General features: G+C 44.0%; 1 protein-coding gene across 2 annotated transcripts in view; it reads left to right on the top strand.

The window, feature by feature from the left end:
- Positions 1–17,842, top strand: part of LOC142582492 (sodium-coupled monocarboxylate transporter 1-like) — an 89,731-nt gene extending 71,889 nt beyond the window's left edge. For both annotated transcript variants that reach the window (XM_075692280.1, XM_075692281.1), the window contains exons 9-18: positions 1,236–1,376; positions 3,366–3,495; positions 4,355–4,443; positions 7,798–7,907; positions 8,268–8,335; positions 8,934–9,020; positions 11,167–11,327; positions 12,642–12,739; positions 13,678–13,808; positions 14,485–17,842. In XM_075692280.1, the coding sequence (XP_075548395.1) occupies positions 1,236–1,376; positions 3,366–3,495; positions 4,355–4,443; positions 7,798–7,907; positions 8,268–8,335; positions 8,934–9,020; positions 11,167–11,327; positions 12,642–12,739; positions 13,678–13,808; positions 14,485–14,595 (1,126 nt within the window). In that variant the 3' untranslated portion in view covers positions 14,596–17,842. The remainder of the gene's footprint in view (positions 1–1,235; positions 1,377–3,365; positions 3,496–4,354; positions 4,444–7,797; positions 7,908–8,267; positions 8,336–8,933; positions 9,021–11,166; positions 11,328–12,641; positions 12,740–13,677; positions 13,809–14,484) is intronic.
- The last annotated feature ends 859 nt before the right edge of the window (positions 17,843–18,701 follow it).

Genomic DNA, 18,701 nt, shown 5'->3' with positions numbered 1-18,701 from the left:
AACAATACTACATGAAGAACTGAGGGTCGTACTACTGACAAATTTAAACAATGCATATTGAAGAGCACGCACCACTATACACAGGAGGTATCAATATACGATGTAGCGTGTCAGTAACCAACATTTGCTCCCCAAACAGAAAAATTACTGCTTGTGTATAGCTGTACAAACACATGGAAAAGGTTTATTGTTTATTTATGTTCCTAATAACCTTGTTATCTATTTTATATATGCTCATTTCGTTAAATACCTTCGAAAACAAAATTTGCAGTCTCACTCTGGATGCGTGGTGAAGAGGGAAGGAAGGAAAAGCGTTGTTTGCATGATAGCCAAAGGAACCAAGGATATTAAAAGTAAAGTGTATGTGTGGAACGAGATATAGCGAGTGCAGAGAGCAATAATGGCAATCATTCAGTTACATTCACGCAAGTCGTCTTACTTATAGAACTTTCTGTTGAAGTCCAGTCCTTAAGGCACAAATGGTTAGCTAGAGAACACAACATCGGTCACCACTTGGGCACTTCCAATAGGCTACACATTACCCAAGAATTGCCAGATACATAGCTTCGTCTTCAAATTGTACAAACAAGCATAAAACAAGGTTGTCATAGCTGTTATCTGTCAGGACACTACGTGTGCTTCCGGTAGCATAGCAGCCCTCCGTTGATGCTGTAAGACTCAGAAGTTCACTGTATAACTCGGCGTTGTAAGTCGTTTCTTTACATCCGTTAACACCTTAACAATGTGTTCAATGTCCTCCGGCACAGGGACTACAAAGAACGTCCTTAATTTCCACACTCAACATAAGACAAGAACGGCCATCCCTTCAGTTAGAGGGTACGTCCTTGGCCCATGTACTAGCGTTACCTATGCATCTCGCGCAACAAAGGCACTTTGGTATTTCCTTAGATACACTGGTCTAAATGAGGCATTTTCGTAAGTGTTAAGTGCAAGAACACTCCCGACACATCTGTAAGCAACCACGGTTAATACTAGCACTCTCTCTATGCTGCGCCTAACAACATGGTTTACTAGCCGCCGCTCTCATTCTACCGCACGTGGCTAGCCGACATAGCCCTGCCGTAGGACACCAATGCAACAGAATATCAGCAATAAGAGTGCGTCAGCTCAGAATACCAATGCACTACAGCGCAGTGACTCGAGAGCCATGCCATGGTTGCATCGATGTGGGTGTGTGCTAACGAATTCTCCATGCACTGCTTCCCGACGGCAAGCATGAGCTTCAACTTTCAGAAGACGTTCACCTTCTGGGGCGTCGTCATCGGATCCACGGTCACCTGGACCATGGGACTGTGCACCAACCAGACCATGATTCAGCGCTACTGCAGTCTCCAATCCATCAACAAGGCTCGCGCGTGAGTATGCGCACTTACACCTGTGGTGCTCGATGACTTTGCTTCGTACCGAGGTATAGGATGGCGCATTACAATGGCCCCAGACGTGGTGACAAACGTAACCTCAATAACACGTGGGGACAACTTAATGAGTGCGGCTATAGACGGACGTAGTCACTGCGAGGCAAAGCGACTGTATGGTTCAGAAGCGTCTTTGAGAGGACGGTGTCACAGCTACTCGCAGGTGACATGCACCTTGGTTGTTCATCGAATCACAGCTGCTAGATGCAAATAACAACCCCTACAGAGAAACGTTAAGAGATAAAACCGGCAATATCATTACTAATATAGATAAGATAGTTCAAGTGGTTGAGGAGTTCTATAGAGATTTATACAGTACCACATGGCACCCACGAAAATAATGGGAGAGGGAATAGTCTAGAGGAATTTGACATCCCACAAGTAACGCAGGGGGAAGTAAAGAAAGCCTTGGGAGCTATGCAAATGGGGAAGGCAGCTGGGGAGGATCAGGTTACAGCAGATTTGTTGAAGGATGGTGGGCAGATTGTTCTAGAAAACCTGACCACCCTGTATACGCAATGCCTCATGATCTCGAGCGTACCGGAATTTTGGAAGAACGCCAACATAATCTGAATCTATAAGAAAGGGGACGCCAAAGACTTGAAAACTTATAGACCGATCAGCTTACTGTCCGTTGCTTACAAAGTATTTACTAAAGTAATCGCAAATAGAATCAGGAACACCTTAGACTTCTGTCAAGCAAAGAACCAAGCAGGCTTTCGTAAAGGCTACTCAACAACAGACCATATTCACACTATTAATCAGGTAATAAAGAAATGTGTGGAATATAACCAACCCTTATATGTAGCTTTCACTGATTAGAAAAAATCGCTTGATTCAGTAGGAACCTCAGCAGTCATGCAGGCATTACGAAATCGGTGTGTAGACGAGCCGTATGTAAAAATACTTAAAGATATCTATAGCGGCTCCACAGCCACCGTAGTCCTCCATAAAGAAAGCAACAAAATCCCAATAAAGAAGGGCGTCGGGCAGCGAGATACGATCTCTCCAATGCTATTCACAGCGTGTTTACAGGAAGTATTCAGAGACTTGGAGTGGGAAGAATTGGGGATAAAAGTTGATGGAGAATGCCTTAGCAACTTGCGATTCGCTGATGATATTGCCTTGCTCACTGACCTGGAGAGGGAAAGCAGAAGGGTGGGTCTAAAAATTAATCTGCAGAAAGATAAAGTAATGTTTAACACTCTCGGAAGAGAACAGCAGTTTACGATAGGTAGCGAGGCACTGGGAGTGGTAAGGGAATACATCTACTTAGGGCAGATAGTGACCTCGGATCTGGATCTTGAGACTGAAATAATCAGAAGAATAAGAATGGGCTGCAGTGGGGTACGTTTGGCAGGCATTCTCAGATAATGAACAGCAAGTTGCCATTATCCTTTAAGAGAAAAGTGTATAACAGCTGTGTCTTGCCAGTACTCACCTACGGGGCGGAAACCTGGAGGCTTACGAAAAGGGTTCTACTTAAATTGAGGACGACGCAACGAGCTATGGAAAGAAGAATGATAGGTGTAACGTTAAGGGATAAGATAAGAGCAGATAGGGTGAGGGAACAAACGCGAGTTAATGACATCTTAGTTGAAATCAAGAAAAATGAAATGGGGCATGGGCAGGACATGTAATGAGGAGGGAAGATAACCGGCGGTCATTAAGGTTTACGGACTGGATTCCAAGAGAATTGAAGTGCAGCAGGGGGCGGCAGAAAGTTAGTTGGACGTATGAGATTAAGAAGTTTGCAGGGACAACATAACCACAATTAGCACATGAATGAATGCGAGCAAAGTGGCTTGTTTGTTCCCGTGCGTAGAAGAGCAGTAGAGTGACCTAAGAGTTTCCTGAAGCATCATACAACACCGTGATTTCCACTTCTTGTATGAAACCACTGTTCACGCAACAGGCTCCTATTCGCAGGGCGCTGTACGTCAACATGCTGGGTGTCGGAGGAACGCTGACGTTATCTTCGCTCTGTGGTCTCGTGCTTTTCGCGATTTACCATCAGTGCGACCCGGTGAAGGCATCCGTCATCAACAAGTACGACGAGGCAAGTGAAGAACAGCATGGACATTTTCTGGCCAGTTTGTAAGAACGAGCCTGACCTTGCTTAGCAGCGACAGTACGAAACTAACGGCATGCGTGTTACCGTTACTTTATTATGTCGTTACCGTGAGAATGCAGCCAAAAACGCTACTACTACTACTACTACTACTACTACTACTACTACTACTACTACTACTACTTCTACTACTACTACTACTACTACTACTACTACTACTACTACTACTTCTACTACTACTACTACTACTACTACTACTACTACTACTACTACTACTACTACTACTACAACCTCGCCGCGCCTGATGGCAGACGTCACCCGCTACACCAAGACATGCCGAGACCCTCACTACTACTACTACTACTACTACTACTACTACTACTACTACTACTACTACTACTACTTATTATTATTATTATTATTATTATTATTATTATTATTATTATTATTATTAGTAGTAGTAGTAGTAGTAGTAGTAGTAGTAGTAGTTAAAACTATAATAATTGTTACCATCCTTTCAACAATTATTTCTTTCCTAATGTAGAAACACCTTTGAAAAAGGCTGAGCGTTATGAGTACAGAATTACAAGTCAACTTAATAGATACAATTACACGTTACTCTGTATTATATATGCAAACACATTCAAGGATACCTTACCCATGTTGAATGCCTTCTTACTTTATACATTCATTTACTACAACGTATCACCACTTATTCTATAGTCATACCGATTCGTAGCATCGTTGTCATACTAGTATCAGAACTTCATCTTAAACAAACAGGAAATAAAGTATCGACATCGCTATGCAGGTCAGTGACTGACGCTGAATCCCCTTTTGGTCGCAGATGATGCCGTACTTTGTTATGGACTCCCTAGGCCACCTACCGGGCATGACGGGACTGTTCGTCACGGCTGTTTACAGCGGATCACTCAGGTACGACGGTCACGTGGCTTTATCACTACACGTAGTTAATCAAATGTCTAGCCGATCTTTAAGCACTTTATGCACTGGTCAGAACGAGCGGGAACAACTATAGGGAAGTACTAACACTAGCAATGACATTAAGTCACAGTGCTTAGTCCACCAATTCAACAAATCGAGAAACCTAGTAAAAAGCCCGAGATCCTACAAGCCGTGTCACTGTATCGCGGCGAGCAGTACTTACTTCGTGCTACTGATGCGAAAGAACAAGTAGAAAAAAAAAAAGCCCTGTTAGCATCAGCGTCATGCGAGTATTTCAGTTTTGGAATACCTGCCATGAGCCCCCCCCCCCCCCCCCCCCCCCCAACAGACAACGACGCCAAGAAAAAAAATACAGTGGAAATCAGCTGTTTCCAGCTACAGATAATTAGAGATTAGCGTTAGGTTTACAATAGGCTTCATATACTTTTTGAAAAACGCACAGACATAACTCGCGATCTTCAAATCTAAATGACACGAACCTTGTTTGAGTTGGCGAGGTAGCATCAACTGTGGATGGCACGAGCACAGCCTCGTCGCCCGCAGCTGTTAGCTGTCCGCGTCACGATGACGAAGGCGGTATATGATGCTCGTCGAGGGAAGCATGTTGATGAGAATTGTATGCACGCAGAAGTATACGACAAACATCTAAATACAGTATATTAAGGGCTTCACGCCTCCTCGTGTGACAGTGGCACATCCATTCTGCGGGCTCGGCCAAGGATATATGCACACACCGAGTGGCACGTTACAATGACCGAAGCTGTTCGGGCATGTGCCCAGCGACCCAAGTTGCCTCCTCGGCAAAGACAGGAGAAAGCACAAACTCAGTTCCCCGAGTTGTCTTACATATATCCGCAAATGCAGAGTGCCTTTTTTTCTTTAGCTGCACCAAATTTTTAAAGCTTGGGTGTGCAAGTTAGCGCAATTCTAAGCCTGTTAGCACAATTCTAACCCTAAACCTGTGGATGCCGTCGCAGTATGTGGTGAACTCATTCCGCCGCAAACGAAGTAATGGTCAGCAAGTTTGGTTTCTATACCACAGTGTAGGGAGCATACTCTTTAGGTGGGGACACTGCAAGGCTTGCTTGCGAGGCGCGAATAATCGACCAGATAATGTATCAACGGTGTGCGCCCGTCCACCCTCTGGCGACAGCGACTATCTGTCGGCAACTTCAGGAAAGAAACGGTTTATCTCCAGTTGCTATAGCAAGCGGCGCTTCGCGGGAAATCCGAATTCAATGACAGATCAGTACTCGTGCTGCTAAGGTGGGCGCTTTTTCTCTCCGTCAGTGACGTAATTTTGCCACGTTGCTTAATAATTTCCCGTGAAACGGCGGTTGCTGTATACAGCAACCGAGATATAAAACGTTTTTGGTATTGAAGCATGCATCGGTCCCACCGATAGGCACTACCGTCAGCGGACTGATGGGCGCGCACCGTTGAAACCTTTGTCCTCAAATAGTTTCTTGCGCCTTAGTTTCTACTATCACTCTTAAGCAAAATTACACCCTTTTGCCACACAACGATACTCGTCATCTGTCTTGCCCGCATTTCCTTTCTTTAACGCGGTGACCCAGGTACTTTCCAGCAACGAATGGTATGCGCGTTATCAGCATGACATAGCATTCCCTACAGGAAAGTAGCGGGCGCGGCGTTTTCAAGAAACGAAAGGCAAGCAAGGCAGATGACGATTATTGTTCACTCTTAAAACGGTTGCACCCTTTGGGGCGTATATTTGTCCCACAACAATAATCGTCATCTGCCTTGCTTGCGTTTCCTTTCCTGAAAACTTGGCGCTCGCTACTTTCCTATCGAGAATGCTGCGTCACACTGATAACGCGCATGCCGTTCGTGACTGGAATGTGCCGGGCTCGCAGCGATAAAGAAAGGAAACGCGGGCAACACGGATGGCGATTATTGTTGTGGGACAAGATACGCCCCAAAGGGTGTAAATTTTTCTAAGAGTGTTGTGTGGCAGAGATACACCCCAACGGCTGTAACTCTGCCTACGCTCTAAGAAATGTTTACACCCTTTGGAGTGTATATTTGCCACACAACAATAATCGTCATCTGTCTTGTCCGCATTTCCTTTCTTCAAAACGCCGCAACCGCTACTTTCCTGTCGGGAATGCTATGCCGTGCTGATAACGCGCATGCCATTCGTTACTGGAAAGTACCGGGCTCGCAGCGTTAAAGAAAGGAAACGCATCAAGGCAGATGACGATTATTGTTGTGTGGCAGAAGGGGCACTCCGAAGGGTGTACAGTCTTCTTAGAGTGAGACAGATGACGATTATCGTTGTGTGGCAAATATACACCCCAAAGGGTGCAACTGTTTTTACAGTGTAAGAGTGTATACACTCTTAGAAAATTTACACCCCTTGGGGCTTATCTTGTCCCACAACAATAATCGTAATCTGTCTTGCCCGCGTTTCTTTTCTTTAATGCTGCGAGCCCGGTAGTTCCCAGTCACGAACGACATGTGCGTTATCAGTGTGACGCAGCATTCTCGACAGGAAAGTAGCGAGCGCCTATAGTTTTCAAGAAAGGAAACGCAAGCAAGGCAGATGACGATTATTGTTGTGGGACAAGTATACACCTCAAAGGCTGCAACTGTTTTAAGAGTGTAGCTGATATTACGGCTACACTTTTAAATATACGCCCTTTGGGGCTTATCTTGGGATAATGCTATCGAGATAATGTGCGACCAAGCTTATACAGTGGGACGCAACAGGTGAATATTGATGGTGCCTATGATACACACGCGCTCTTCAAGTGATAAGGGCGACAAAGTAGAATCAAGTTCGAATAAAAAAAAGCCGGGCATTGAAGCTGGGAGGTCGGTAAACCGATAATGGAATCACGCACCCAAACAAAAAAAACACAGGTGTGTTCAAGCGTAGAAAGATCACTTTAGCTTGGAAAAAGGAAAAAGTTAACTGCGACGCCTCATCCTTTTCTGCTTGGACGCGTGTACAAAAAGCTTGGTAACCCGGCAATGAATACTGTGAAAAGCATAAATACTCAATTATGTTAACTAGTCAATTAATCATTTTTATTTTTCACAGAAATAATGGCCGCTTCATCGAGTAATTGGGTTAGAATTATGCTATTTACCCGAGGCAAATTTTAAGAATTTGATGCAGCTAAAAAAGAAAAACCTATATATCGGGGAACGAAACGACAACGAACGCAAAACGCTGAATGACCTATCTTGGCTTCATGATTGGCGCTGGCTAACACTGGCACGTTTCGAGTCCCTCAGTTCACCGTATTCTTTTTCCGTGAAATGAGGCTGCACCGCTTTCTAACGTCTTTATTTCAGCACGATGTCATCTGGCTACAACGCCTTGGCCGCCATCACGTGGGAGGATTTCCTAAAGCCCAAGCTCAAGTTGTCTCCCAGGGGTGTCATGTGGGCAACCAAGGCGATAGGTGCGTGTAGAAGTTATCATATAGTCGATCATCTACCCTATCGCAGATGAACTTTATTACAGCTACCAGTTTATTTGTACTAAAATTATCAGACCAAACTCGGTGACGTAAGGCGAGGGGAACACATATACTCCGCACTTGCACCCGTTATTCGCAAATTTTATCTCATGCATAAATGCAATACACGATCTGTGATCACCGTGGGGGGATGGTATGCTATAGTGTCTATCGGTATGAGCGGCAGTCACACGAGTGCCTGTATAAATATTTTTTTTGTGTGTAAGATAATTTTCTTGTACGGGCCCTAACGTATTCTTATGGTTGAGACCATCCGGAACATGATTTCTGCTTCCATTTCAGCTGCCGCCTACGGTCTCCTCACGGTGGTCATCGCATTTCTCGCAGGCACACTGCCTTCCATCCTTTCGGTGAGTCAATCTGAATGCGCTGCTTCGAATCTGGTGAATTACGCTACTAGCGAATTCATCAAAACGTCGTATTCATTTGCTAAAACTAGAAACTGAGCCGCACTAATAGGGCAAAAGAGACAGACATGAAATACAACGCACGACGCCACTTCATAGTTCGTATATGAAGTACTTCATACTTCGTAATTCATGTCCGTCTTGTCCTTTTAGCACTGCTCAGTCTCCCAGCGTATGTCAGACGAAATAGCACTGATTTCTGCCTTTATACAATTTGTTAAGTGTTACATATATTATGATAAATATTTTTAGCCACGTGTAATGGGAGATAACCGCCGAGTTACTGTGGCCGAACATCTAGGTAAAAGCACAGCCCTTCTCAAATATGGGAAGGGTTGAACGAATGGTACCAGAGAGGTTGATGCAGTGGAGACCGTAACGCGGCTCCACAGCCATGCCAGCGTAGGTTTAACTCGCATAGTGTATTTTTGTTTATCTACCATTCTACATTTGCACATACACCATGCACATACGTCATTTGCGTCGATGTGTGCTACAGTGCAAGACCGTATGTGAAAGTAAGTCCCGCTTTTGTTCCCAGGCAACTTTCGTCACGACTGGTTGCTTCGTAGGCGCTTCCGGAGGCATATTCTTCCTCGGTCTCTTATTTCCGTGGTCCGAAAGCGGGGTGAGTATTTTGGCTTTGAGCGACCAACGATTTGCGATTTCATTTCCTATTCTTTCACAGTGTGCGATGTAACTAACCATAACTGAATGGACGCGCATTGCAGAAATTCGAGACCTGGGGCGCGTTCGTCCTATAAGTGCCTAAATATCTCGCAATTCAATGACAATTAACGTTGTAATCCAGGCAGGAATAAGTTCCATACGTCTGTTCTTTATTGGCAAACCCTAAATGCCCTTTCCGGGCGTTACATAAGGAAATTATAGTAAACGAAAAAAAAAAACTGTCCGCAAGCTAACAGTAAAACTACGAAAGCAAACGTATGTGTAAGCGAACATACGTGTATACAAATCAAGAAGTAATTAAAGGCACTAGACACGGGAATTAGAACAGGATCATCAACCGATGTTCAAAAGCTATTCAACATTTCAGCATAAGGTATTCAGCTTTTGAACAAATGTGTCACAGTTTATTTCGGAGACATCATCTTGTGGCAAGTTATTGCGATGACGAACGGCAGGAATTGGTGGTCGGTATTATTTGCCCTGACAAGTAACCCTTGTCGAAACGAAAACTTTAGCCTGTGACAGCCCTTGTTTTAGCACTGTTCATCAGCGTTATTTTATGTGAAATGTAACGGCAGAATTCCGACGAAAGCCGTAGCAGTTGTGGCAATTACTCATCCTTCAAGGACTTCTCAGCCCTACCTCGAGTATACAAAACCTATACCTCACAACATGGCCTTACCTACTTCGCTGCAGTGAAAAACATGAGGAAACATACATTAATGGCTTATAGTTCAGTAGGTGCGTGGCAATATAACGTACAGCCATTTGCTTTGCATATCGGTTATGACCTTGGAGTAAATTGTCTCGCGTTCCGCATGACTTCTTTCAAGGAGTATAAAGCAACAAAGACGCAACCGACGAGAAAAAGCACTATCGCTGTGAAATTGCCGGCGACACCAACAAGAAAGCACGCATTGCCGAGACCGTTGCCGAATCGGATGCGCAGCTTCCCAAGACGGCGTCACAGTCACGCTCGCTAAGCGTGGTTGAATGATACTGCAAGTGCGTGAATCACGCGGTAGAAAAAAAAAATAATTCGAAGGATGCGGCTGCGAAACTAGGCATACGCGGCTAATTGTGAAAGGGTCGACTATACGCATGTTTTCGGGATGCAAGAGAGAGAGAGAGAGAGAGAGAGAGAGAGAGAGAGAGAACGGCATGACGGTTACAGGCCATTGGTTATTTCTCAGTAGCTGATTTTCCTATTTGAATGTACGCATTTTATTTAAACAAAAAAGGGAAAGAAAATACATTTGTTCGGATCTGCGCTTCTTTTATTTTTAACTCCACAAAGTTGGTGCTGTGAAGCGTTGGCATATATAGACGGATACCATATAAGCCGGTAATAACTGAAACCAATACTTCGCCCTATATTCAGCGCGTCGATTTCACTGCACGCAATGCTCGCGATGTATTCACGACCGAACTGCATTTCATGCACAGCCGGCGTCCAGTAGGACACGCACTGAATGGATTTCGGCTGCGGTTTCTGCGCGGGCATACCGCAATACGAAATTAACTTGCCGATGCTGCTAAGAAGTGGCACCCGAATCAGGACGCTCGCATTGTGCATACGACGATTGCTCGAACATACCCACTATCGAAAACGGAGGAGCAAGAACGTCTGTACGAAGTATACGCCGCTGCTGACACTTTTACGGCGGCAGATAAGCAGAGCACAGTCACTCATTGCAGTTCGTATTAGTTTTTCGCGCGGTCGTCGAGCGCCGACTGAGTGTCATGACGTAACCAGCATAACGCTGCCTCTTTCTACTTCTCCTGTATCTTCTCCTGTAGCATAGAGTATATGAGCAATACGTATACATCTGGTCAAAACCCTCTACCGGCATTGCGGTGTATGGTGTCAGCGGCTACAGACAAGAAAGTTGGCCTTAGAAGAGGGCGCCCACGTCTGAGCCTTAGCATTCGTTAGTGCGTTCGCTTGGCGGGATGCTCATGGAGACACCATTCGGCAAATATGAGCACGACGTCGTGCTCTGTACTGTGCATGACCGTGTTTGTTCGCACTGTATATAGCTGATAGGCACTGGCACTCTTTCATTTATTTTCTTTTTCTGCAGACCGTTATCATGTCCATGTTAACGGGCATGGCGTTGTCCTTCTGGGTGGCCATCGGCGGCATGGTCTACCCTCGGCAGCCTGTGATCGCACGCACCACGGTTGAAGCCTGCACCTTCAACTACACGCTCAAAGTGCCCCCTCAGCGAACATACCACTCCGGGTGAGATGTGCTGATAGGCACGATAGGCGCACAAACGATATTCGCACTGCTTGTAACAACCAATGTGCTATAGTTGCTGACTTTATTAAAATTTGTACATCCTTCTGTAATTAGGGCAACCTGCGTGTATGTTCTGTTATTACTTGCTCATTGTGTGCCTTGCTTTACTTTCGTCCTAGTGGCCATGTCATCTTGCTGTTTCTCTCTTCTTTACTTCCCTTCTCCTTACTTCAACCTCCTTTTCTATCCCCTCCTTCCTAAAGAGCAGGTAGGGTTTGTGCCCCTCTCGGTTGCAGTTGCAAGCCTGCTTCTTCCCTATTTCCTTCTCTCGCTGTGTATGTGTGTTTTAATACAAAATAATAATATAGTTTAGTAGCGATAACACGAACATGAAAGAGTGGAGAAGTCGCGCCTATCCGATTTATTGTATTTGTTTACTTATTGGTCAATAATAGTAGCGTTGTTGTTTTTAGGAGTGAATACTGTCAGTGCCCTTGGTGAACATATTCTTCCTCGGTACAAAATTTCCTTTCGTGATTTCAATGGCGTGAGTTGTAATTTCTCATATATCAACGCACTTACAGGCTTTTGAGGGACTATTTTGGATTACAGAGAGAGAGAGAGAGGCAAAGGGAAGACAGGGAGGTTAACCAGTAATTATCTTCGGATGGCTACCCTGTACTGGGGGAGGGGCCAGGGGATGCCCAATGACAGAAAACAAGATCTTTGGAAACTGGCGTACGCGAACATCAGCGCGATCCGCTATGAAGGCGCTGCTGCAGTACTTAAAAGACACGTACGGGACTTTCTGACAAATTGTGACTGTACACTGTGTGACGTATAGGATTGTACGGTGACACTGCGTAACACTAGGAACGCCTCTTCGGGCTGCGTGACAGTGCCCGCAGAAACAGTTCGTGTGTACACTGTACAGTATAGCCAAGTGCGCACGTATGACCAACCGAAGGAACTTCAGAACGTGCCGTCGTGTTGCTGTTTTCCTTTCTATTGTTCTTCACAAAAATTTGCAAAAAGTGCTGTATTGCTGGAATGCTCTCGTGTTCTCTCTTGTTCTCCCCTTTTAAACATTGAACAGTTTATTGTTTGCGAACAAGCTGGACACATTTGTGTCCGATATTCTCAATTTCATCCGAATATATATCCGAATATATAAATCTAGACAGACTAACCTACTGAAAACTGCGCAAAACGTAATGTGCCGTTTACCGTACCAAGTGTGTTTGCTCGTCAGACACGCGAGCACTCTACGCTCACTAATATGTAAACCATGTTTCGTTTGTTCCTTGTTTTCAGTGGCCTATACGACCTGTACCACGTGTCGTACATGTGGATCCCAGCAATCAGCTTCCTCTCCACAATCTTCGTAGCTGTATTTGTCACGCTTATTCGTGGTGAGTACCAATGTCTTTGCAATGTCTTCCAGTGGTGCGACTTGCGATCAAAATGTCAAATCACAGGAAATTGGCCTTCAAAACAAGTACAGCTTATGCTTGCGAAGCTACGTCATGCCGCGTTCACCATATATATGTATGTATTTACCCAGTACTGAAGCTCGTAGCGATTTTTCCTAATATGTACGAATTTTTGCCCTTTCGTCGCCTCCCCTTTGCGTTCCTCAATACAATGTCGAATATGCTTACATTTCTTTCTTTTTACGTATTCATGTTTTTGACAGATTGTCAAAAAGTGACAGGCGATATCTGAGATTTTAACTGGCCTGGTCTCCCAGGCCAGTTAAGCAGTCGTAAGAAGCATTCATATTCATCTGGTGGTGTTTTTCTTTCGTTGTCATTTTGTCTGTTAAGATAACAGAGCGGGATCAAGAGAAACGTTGACACAGGACGCTAGGTTTCTACTTCTGCGTTGAGAAAACGTCCCCGTTAGTTAATCACTGGACTGTTGGTTTGAACGGTTAATTCGTGGGGTTTACAGTCCCACACAACAGCTAACTGGCTATGAGAGGCCGTAGGAAAAGGCTCCATATTTTATTTTTTTAATTGCCCAGAATTTTTTTTTTATCTGCGCCCAAAATGCGCTGCACGATCGGACGGAGTTCATTTGCTGCCTTCCACCTCGATCGGAATGCGGCCGCCGCAGCCGAGACTGCACCCGTGAACTCGCGCTCAGAAGCAAAACGGCATGGCCAACGCAAGGGTAGAGAAATGCGACCCGCACTGGATCAACTTATTCTGGCTTACATATGTTAGGATGCTGTTACTGAGAATACCTCTACTAAAGACAGCTAATGTACCTTATTTAGAGGACCACGACCATATCTGCACACTAGCTGAAAAAAAAAAAGCGACTGTCGTTTCACGTTCCCACACAGGTACAAAGAACTCGGCTGATGTAGATCCAAACCTGTTAGCGCCGGGAATTAGGGAGTTCTACATGAGGACGAGGACCAAGCAGGAACAACAGTGCACCAAGGAACAAAAATGCGTGCCCGCGAAGGCCGAGGTAAGTGAGTGACGCCTTGATAATACTAAAATAACCAGGACGCCCAAAGCAATGAAGGGAACATAAAAACAAATTATATTTCGGCCATACTACTGATTTAGAAGAGCAGCAACATATGACGCCCTAATGCACGAGTACTTTGCGTAAACCTGGTTGGTCACAGCTAATGAGTCATAGCGAAGTCGTTTGATCGCTCCATACGTTAAAGTGCGCGTAGATAACAAATTTACGGCACGATGATTGAAGCAAGACGCTAAAGCAGCGCCTCTCGTAGCTGAAGCAGCCGGTGGTGCCAGTGCAGCTCCCCGGATGTCGCCATAATGCGCACTGGACCTTACGCGCGAGCACCCCACGAAATCTTTGCAGCGCGTGCATTTAATCGCCCGCGCAACAGTCCAGAGAGGAAATTTTCCCTCTCCCCAATAGAAATGTCCAGAAGCCGTCGCTGGAGGCACTCCATCGTTGCAGCGACGTAACGAGAGAGCGACAGAGATGTGGAGAGAAGAAAGTTAAATATATTTCAGGCGCCAGATCCAACCTTAGCTAAGTTTAAAGTCCTACCACACTGAATAAGTAAATGAAAAAATACGGCACCTTACTCTGTAATTATGTTAGCTGTAGCTGAGTCGATACTGGTCACTATATTTGCATACACATGCCCCATTTCTTCTTTCAGGACAAGACCGCCGAGAAACCGGAAAAACTCCGCGAGATCATCGGCTACACCAACGGTCACGTGAACTATGCTATGACCAATGACGACGGCGCGGAACACACAGCCATGTAGGCGTCGAAAAGACTGTGATATTTAAGGCTGACGAACTGTTTACGTCGTTTGTGCATACCTCGGTTTATCTGCCTCGAATTGTAAATGTACATAGCACTCTCGCAAAATATGTTGCATGCCTTGCAGTGGAGTCGGTACACAAAGAAAGAAATGATTCGGGGCTGTCGTTTTCAGGCAACGACCAAATACTGTAGGAGGCATCTGGCAACACTATAGGCGCATTGTCTCGCTTTACGATCTTTTACTATGCCTCCTTTCGGGGATCGCTCTATACTGTGGGAAACGAGAATACTTCCAGGTTTTTGCTGCACGTTTCCGACCTAGCTCGAAGGAGATCTTACTGCCGTTTTTTTATCTTCACTGCACAACATCATCTCAAAAGTACCTATTCGTGCAGCGTTGAGATACACCGAACGCTTCCTGTCACTTTCCGTCATAAAATTGTCATGTTTTCCTTCTCAGTACTCAGTGTGACTGGGATACTTTTGGCACAATGAAACTGCCACGAGACCTAGCCAGCTACTCTTTCGAAGCGAGCAAATCTGAATATTCTATTCAAGTACAGAAGCTCACGGTTTTTAGTAAAGGCGCGAAACTGGAGACAAATAAGTTTCTATAGAACGTCAGCGCACGAACTAAGGTATAGTGTCGAGACATTCGAAAAACTTAAGGATTGCAAATACCCTCTTAAGTGCGCTGAAGCAGTTGCAATCTTCTTATGTTGGTCATCCATCCATTGTGCAAGCTGATTGCACTGCCAAGTCCAAGTTCGGTCTCATTTTTCTTCCTTTTCTACGGCCCTCATCAGAAGCCACAGCACGCAAGAAATTTCATATGCGCTTTCGTGATTGGTTTTTACTTTTTTCATTTTTCTGTTTCACTGTGTCGTTAATCGAGGATGCTATTGCCAGCTCTAGCCTTCATGCGAACTAGCTCTGTAGACGAACTCTGTAGGTGGCATGTGAATAGGGTCCATATATATTGCAAGGACAAAAGCGATCCCCAATTTTTGGAAGTACTATCGCTCGAATCTTTCTTTTTTTTCTAAATCTCGAGTCCGCTCCCTTAAACAGCCAGGGTCAGCTATGTGCCCATCAGCTGTATGCCCAAAGAGATGCGATTCACAGACGAACGTAACGACTGGATATGGCTGCCCCTCAGCTATTTATTCACTGTTGGTGCGACATTTGACCGCTTATTGAACTTACATGCATTCACCTCACCAAGCACAGAAGCTGTCTCATTCACAGGTGATTGCGCTTTGCGACAGGTTTCATTACCAAGCGCAATCCATCTGTATAAAGGTCACGACTAACTTATGATTATTTACTAGTCATTGCGCTTGCAGGAGGGCATTTACCAAATAATACTGCAGTCAAATGCTACACCAAATAGCTTCGAAATGTCAAAATTAAATAGGGCAGGACAGTACTCAACTAAATGACGTGCGGCTACGTTAATATTAGTTTTTTTCATGCTGTTAATTCCTATTTGTACTCTATTAAACCAGCATCAAGAGAATGCTATCGACATGAAAAAAGAAGTTAACCGTTTGAGAACTAGTGACAAAGATACAAGTTACAAGAGCATTTGTGAGTGAAGGCCAGGACATTTCGCAATGTTTCTCTCTTTCTTTCCGTCTTATTTTATTTCCTTTGCACTCTCTATTTAATGCATTATAGTCACTTGCATATCTCGATCCCTGATGCCAGGATCTCGCACATTCTGTATTTTAAAATTTTGTTTCAGCTGCCTACTTTCTTATTAAAAGAAATAGTTGAGTTTCTTTGTTTGCTTTTATTATGTTCATGTATTCCGGACACCTGTATCTACCATACTTGACTACTTACTACACGGCATGCGAAAATTGTAGGATATATCGTAACGTGATTCATTCGCGATACTCCGCCTAGTGATGAGAGTGTGTGTGACAGTGATCGTGAAAACGTCATCTTACAGTAGGAACAGCGAACTTTATTTTAGCAACGAAAGAAGATTTAAGCAAGCGCATAGCGAGAGACATTACTGTTTTTGGAGGAACTCCAAACACAAAAATAGGTGGTAATCTTTTTGCAATACCGGAAAAAAAGCATTTTTATCGGCTCGATAATTCAGAAAAGAAACAAGAGTGAAAGCAGGGTAGTGACGCCGCCTTCAAGTTCCCGCACTATAGCTCACTGCGACACCATGTCATTTGTCGGGGGACTAGATTGCACCACTCTAAAGAAGCCAAAAAGTGAACTTAGCATGTTTCGAAAGGTTTTGCGGCACCACAACGACATAAACGCACATACAAAAATTATGGAATTCATGACGTCACGCCAAGTTACCGGTGCTGATATTTTTGGCGCGAAATTTAAAAAAAGAAAAAGGGAACTTGTCCTTCATTCTCTTTCCTTGTAATCAACCTCGTGCCTCTAAATTACCGGAAATAATGATTTAAAAGAATATTTCATCGGTCTAAACTGATTAGTATTTTTTTTTTCTCACACTACTGTCCAAAGTGAGCTTGCATGCTGAGCTGGGAGAATCACAAAACAAGTGCCCTGTTTGGGCAACGCTACTCAAAGTTCAATCATATTTTGTCAAGCTACTATTTGCTTTTTTAAGAGACTTTCAGCGTGAGTTTTATTATGATACTCTCAGTTACACTCGATATTCATGCCTTATTATATAGGACCTCATTTTTGGCTTGGGCAACCGAAAGTTCTTACAATGGCATATTATACGACCTCTTTAACTGTTGTAGTAGATCTTCAATGCAAGCTCAAGCGAGACATCTGTTGCGGACCAAAAATGAGTGTTTTAACTGGTGCACAATGCAAATGTAGCCACAGCGCGTCCAGTATTGAGCCGATGTATATAGTATAATAAAGAGGCACGGAATATAAAATATATTATTTAGTGCCCCTTGAATGTTGTTAGGAGGACATTGTTGTTTTATAACGTACCTTTCATACTGTTCGGATGCTTTCTCTATATAGTAACACCGAATCTAGTAGAACTAGGAAAGGTGACAATCCACGTTGTTGGTCAATTGCTGTTGATAATGTCGTTTTGCGATTCTGCCGTTGCTTGTGCTGAATTGAAAGTGCTAGAGCACTCTTGCAGGCCGGCCTCGACGAACCGCTCGAACTTCGCCCACATCGCACCGTTCGTACATCGCGCACTATCAATAAACAATCACTTTTTGTATATACGTTATTTCTAAGCTGAAGAAGAAAAAAATAAAGTGTTCAGCAGCGTTTTAGTGTTGGTCGTTCTTATTCATGGAACAACTACGTGTGTAGCAGTTAACGTTCTTGTTTTCCCGAAATAGAACATCGATCAACTTCAAGGAATAAGCCACGAAGTGATCGAACTGTGGTGCCCGGACCACAAGGTGTCTTTGATAGGTAGAAGAATATATGACCGCAATAAAAGCGTATTCATCTTTGCGAATAATGTTGATTGTGATTTTTTTTTTCGTCGCAATTGATGAAGGAACAGAGCTAGAGTTTGCATGCTAGAATGTTGTAAATTACAGATCATGGACTTTCAGAAGTTCTAAATGCTCCTACCCACTGCAGAGGCTTAGAGGCTGTGGAGTTGTGCTGATAAACACGAGGTCGTATTTTGGTTTCCCGGCCGCATTTCGGCGGGGGAGAAATGAAAAATAAATAAATAAATAAATAAATAAATAAATAAATAAATAAATAAATAAATAAATACATAAATAAATAAGTAAATAAATAAATAAATAAGCGTTCGTGTACTTAAGATTTAGGTCCCCAGGTGATCAGAATTAATCCGTTGTATCTCATAATCAGATCGCGGTTCCGGCACGTAAAATTCTACAATTTATTATTATTTTTTTCAACGAAATGCTCCTTTACCGCACGGAGAATGTGCGATGCCAACGATGGACTTCACATAAATGTTCCTATCAGAGAGGCGTCAGTGAGCGTAAGCCTCCTTTGTTTCCTTTGTCACCGAGACACTCAAGTGAAGAGCACTCTACGGTTTTTCATTGCAGTCAGTTAATTAACTGAGCGGTTGCGACACTATACAATCTTTACGTCCCTCCCTCCTCTCCCCGCCATATGCCTGTATATATAGCAGTGCCC

This window comes from Dermacentor variabilis, chromosome 5 (assembly GCF_050947875.1).
Source record: "Dermacentor variabilis isolate Ectoservices chromosome 5, ASM5094787v1, whole genome shotgun sequence".
Lineage (NCBI taxonomy): Eukaryota > Metazoa > Arthropoda > Arachnida > Ixodida > Ixodidae > Dermacentor > Dermacentor variabilis.
This window is presented reverse-complemented; position numbering and strand designations above follow the sequence as displayed.